General features: G+C 41.5%; 1 protein-coding gene across 1 annotated transcript in view; it reads right to left on the reverse strand.

Moving 5' to 3' along the window:
• Window positions 1–453, reverse strand: part of Cmtm8 (CKLF like MARVEL transmembrane domain containing 8) — a 93,203-nt gene extending 92,750 nt beyond the window's left edge. Inside the window, exons 1-2 of the mRNA XM_033756927.1 lie at window positions 408–453; window positions 57–334 (exon numbers count right to left, since the gene is read on the reverse strand). Of these exons, the coding sequence (XP_033612818.1) occupies window positions 57–334; window positions 408–453 (324 nt within the window). The remainder of the gene's footprint in view (window positions 1–56; window positions 335–407) is intronic.
• Between the last annotated feature and the right edge of the window lie 4,683 nt (window positions 454–5,136).

Raw genomic sequence — 5,136 nt, forward strand, 5'->3', positions numbered from 1 at the left:
CAGCCCTTGTGCGGACCTCCGGGGCGGAACCCGGCCTGGCCGGCCGGACCTTAGACCTCAGGTTGATGCGAGGCCGCTAGGACTGCCCGGCCCGCGCTTCTGCCCCTTCCGCGGCCGCCGCCGAAGCCCGGTGTTATTTCCTGTCCCTCCTGTAGGAACAATTTGAGGAACAAATTTAATCGCTGGGCTCTGAGGCGAGGCGCTTCCAGGCGCTCGCGCTCCGACGCCCGGGTGGGGACTCTTACAGCCCTGGTGACCTCGCCTGGGCCGAGGTGGGAGGGAAATAAATGTTCAGGGCCCCGGTCAGGATGAATCAGTGTGACCGTCCTATCACCTTTGGAAACAAAAATGCTTTTAGAAAAAAGTTTGTAGGGGGTGGTTTGTGCAAAATGAAGCTTATAACAAACGGACTGCGAGTTCCTGAGGCGCGGGAGGAGAACTAGGGCGCCCCATTTAGTGAGGTGATGTTTAGTGAGGTACTGGGCAGGTTAGACTTGAGTTCAAGCACTGATCCTTGCACTGACAAGCCGAATGTCGTAAACAAGTTTTCCCGGGTGTTTAGTGGCGTCCTCTGGAAAAGCGGGGGGGGGGGAGGCTTGATGGATGGACCTTTGGCCAAAAGGATCGTTTTCCCCGTGGCTCCACTTTCTGATTTGTGAAGGAGTGACTGAAAACATGGAGAGGGGAGGGAGATTATCTTTGGTCACAAAATAGAGGATACCGTTGAATTCACCGTGACGGTGTACGGGACAATTAGTTCCAAGACAGTTTAAGAACCAGTCAGAAAGGACATTTTATTTTCAGTGTCTTATCAGCTGAGCTTAGAAGAAAGCACAAATGATGAACTAATAAAACAAAAATTTAAAAAAGGGAATTAGTTTAAGTTTAAGGCCTAGGCAGGAGCAACAAGGGAATAATAAAGGGCTTTGAAAGCCCTTTATTCCAAAGCCCTTTTTTTGTTCCCAAAATAAAACAACAACAACAACAAAACCCAACATTGGAAGAAATTCCACCCATGTGCATATTTGGTAAGCACCTTGGGCTGCAATAAAAATGTTAAATACTGTACAGCACACTCCCCTAGAGCAGTAAGTAGTTCTTAAGGTCTGATCCCTAGACCAGTAGCCTCAGCAGCCCCCGGGAACTTGTCAGAAACGCAGGTCCTCAAGCCTCACCTCGGACCACTGAATCAGAAGCTCTGAGGATGGTGCTAGGAAACTGTACTGGAATAAACCCTCTGAAAGACACTAGTGCATGCTGGTGCTTGAGATCTGCTGGCTTGGAGGAGCTGCTAATGTGGTTGGGACAGTAAGAGATACACACATGAAATATGACATTTGGCAAATGTGTAAGACAGGAAGGAAGTCTACAGGATTCTATTTTCATAATGCAGAGGACAGTCCCTTCCTAAAACCCTTGGGGCCAGAAGAACTGGAAGTGGCTGACACTTTAATCAAATACACTGCTTTTCGTCATTGAACGTACAGTCTTTGAATAAGTAAATACAATGTAACAAATGCTCCCGAACATTAGTAGCTTAAAATGACCATTTTATTTATTCAGAATCTGTGGGCCAGGAATTTTGGCAGGGCTGGGCTGGTAGGTTCTCCTCTACATTCCATTGCCCAAAGCCAATAGAAAGGCCAGCCCACATTCAAACAGAGGGAGAACAGGTACAATCCATGGATGGGAGGAAGATCAAAGAATCATGGCCCTCTTTTAATTCACCGAGATAAATAAAGAGGACAAATTAAGAAACTACATTTTCTGCAAACTTAAAGTTGGTTTTCAGATTTTTGGCATTTTAAAATTGCAGATCAGTAATTGTACATGGCAGCTTGGAAGTTGACTGAGCCTTTTCAACTGCTGCTTAAATTCAGGTGTTCATTTTCTACCTGGAACCCTCCTGATTGGGATCCACTCCTCCAGGAACACTATTACCATTTGACCTTTCATCTTCCTGCAGGAATTTTGCTCTAAAACCCTAGGCTAAGGTACCACTGTGCACAGTGTAAGGCACTATGAGATAGTTCAAGTTATCTCTTCCAATCCCTTTCCCCAGCCACTCTAGAATTCTTCTGTCCTGATCCCAAATAACACTTTTTGTATATCCCAGAAGGTACGACCACTTTATGTCCATAACCAGCTTTTCTCCTACCCCCACACACATCTCAAAATTTGCATACTTCATGATCCCTTTCAAATGTCACCTTTTCTGTGACTCACTCTGAATGGCCATCAGGTTTTTTATTTTATTCTTAGTTTTAGAATCTGTTAGTGTTATACACTTCTCTAGGGATGTGATTACCCTTCTTCGTCCTCCCCCACCACAGGAGGTGTTGAATGAATGCTGAGGCTCCAACTCTATGCTTACATGTAGAAAAATGTCAAAAGAAAAAGTAAGCCCAGCTCTCCCCAAAATACTGTATAAAGAACAGAAATTTTAGCTGGAAAGTATTCAACTTATAAAAAAAAGTAGAAGAATGCAAAAAGGTGAACTTATATAAGCATGAACCTCAGTCTGCAGGTACAGCCCTGTTCCATGTTTTAGGACTGAAGAGACCTGCCAGTAAAATGCAGTGTGAAACCCTAGATTAGATACTGCACCAGAAAAAAGAACATAAGTGGGCAATTGGTGCAATCTGAGTAAATTTGTAGAATAACTACATTGTAACAGTGCTGATTTCAAAATTTTGATTCTTGTACTCTAAGATGTTAATATTTTAAGTATCTGAAAGTTCACAGGAAATTTTTCCTATTTTTGCAATGTTTTTATTCAGTCTAAAATTGCTTCAGACACAAAAGAAAGTAAAAATAATTATTTATAATTGATTAAAATAGACTTCTCTAATTCCAACTGTAGCTCATATTCTCTAAGCACTTTGGATTCTGTGGCTTATCTATCCCAGAACTTCCTGCCTCCCCTCACGTTGCTATTAATATTTGTCTTAAAGGGAAAACAAGACCTTAGATGAGATGACTGTTCTTCCTACTCCAGTTGTGGGAATCTCCAGTCTGTCCAGTCTGCTGTCAGTCTGAAAAGGGGCATAGAAGGGCCCAGATCCATTAGCCAGTGAACTTTTAGGATGGGGTTTGTTTGGGTTCCAAGAGGCTCAGTCAACTTGACCAGAGGTTTTAAGTCCCAAAGAGCACACGGTTAAGCAGGTAAGATAATAAGTGAACAGGCCAGGTCAACTTTAGAATGGCTTTTTCAATTGAATTCTTCTGAACCAGACGCATTTGGGCTTAAATATTAACTTGAAGCAAGCTCTTTATTTAACACAAAAAGTATATTCAATCACATTTTTTATTAAAACTCAGTTATTTTTCTGCTTTAGTTTGAGACATAGAGACAAGAAATATTTCACTTTCCTCTTTCCAGAACGGAAGCAACATTTGGGGAATCTGGGAATGTCATACAGTCAGCCCTAACATTCAGGCTAAGCTGGGGAGAGCAGGAGCACAAGACTCTAAAAAAGGCCGTATTGGTTTCTGCTCCACCTGATTGTCATGAAGTAGGAATGGGGGCCTCGTGCAGTACCAGGAATTCTGATTTTTAAATGTTGCAACTAATTCATTGTTTTAAAAGCTACATGTGCCGTCTTTATGGGCTAAACAAAATATCCATTCTTTAGGGACTCAGGCAAAAGAAGATCCACTTCTGTCTCCCCACCCCACTCATACTGCTTGCTTCCCTGTGAGGACCCCAGAAGTGTCAGAGACCCAGAGTTTGCCCAGAGAGGGTAACACTGAGAGCAGGTTAGCTGGAGGAAGTGCTGAGAAGAGTGGAAAATAAAATAGGCAATAAATAGGATGGTGCTGAAGCCAAGGAAGGTTAAAATTGGGAGAATATTGAGGCAGTTTAAGAATCAGAGTATTTAGAAGTAGAGGCTACTCGGGAGGCTGAGGCAAGAGGATCACTTGAGCTCAAGAGTTCCAGATCAGCCTGGTAACAAAGTGAGACCCTGTCTCAAAAGGGGGGGTGTGTAGAAGGTCCCTTGACTTATGAACTCAGTTGGTTCTTGAGGGCTGGTTGTAACTCAAGTAGGTTGTAAGACAATACAGCTGAGATCTGGATGTTCACCTGGGTACACAGGATAGATAACAAGAGGCAGATGAATCTTCCATTAACCTAATTAACCCAAGTCATTTGTATGTCAAGCCAGTCATAATTTGTGGGTCCACTGTATAATAAGAACAACTAATTTATTGTAGACTTGTGTTGTGCCAAGCACCATCTAAACTTTAAATTATTTTACTAAGTCACTGATTTAAAAGAAAAATGAATCTTTCACTATATATACAAATCAACTCCAAATAGAACAAAGACTTAAATGTAATACCTGAAACTATGAAACTAGTGGAATAAAATATAGGAGGAATGTTTCAGGGCAAAGATATTTTGGATTTGGCCAAAAAAGCCAAATTTGACAAGTAGGATTATGTCAGACAAACAGGCTTCCACATAGCAAAGGAAACAACAGAGTAAAGAAACAACATACAAAATGAGAGAATATGTTTGTAAATTGTTCATCCAAAAAGGTATGATTACCATTCCAAATATATGAAGGATTACAGAACACAACAGCAAAAACAAAATGAAACCACCAAATAATCCTATTTAAAATGGGCAAATGGGGCCAGGGATTTAGCTCAGAGGTTCCACCACTTGCCTTGAAAGTACCGAGGTCCTAAGTTCGGTCCCTGATACCAAAATTAAATAAATAAACAAACACATAAATAAATAAATAAAATGGGCAAAGGACCAGACAGACATTTCTCAAAAAAAGATATACATACAGTGGGGCCCACAAGTATAAAGAAAAATGCTCATCTCTAATCATCAGAGTCATGCAACTCTTATTAAACTCACATTAAAATGTCATCTCACCCCTATTAAAATGGTTATTAATAAAAAGGCCAAAAAAATCACAAATGCTGGTAAGGAAATAGAGAAAGGGGAATGGTCCTACACTGCTAGTGGGAATGTAAATTGGTGTAACTGTTATGGAGAACAGTATGGAGCTCTAAAACAACTATAAATAGAATGACCATATGTCCAGCAATCCACCACTTGGTAGGTATTCAGAGGTAATAAAATCAGTATGTTGAAGAAAGACCTGCACTCACATGCTT

Source organism: Fukomys damarensis, unplaced genomic scaffold (assembly GCF_012274545.1).
Source record: "Fukomys damarensis isolate Sample0158 unplaced genomic scaffold, DMR_v1.0_HiC HiC_scaffold_28, whole genome shotgun sequence".
In the NCBI taxonomy this organism is placed as follows: Eukaryota; Metazoa; Chordata; class Mammalia; order Rodentia; family Bathyergidae; genus Fukomys; species Fukomys damarensis.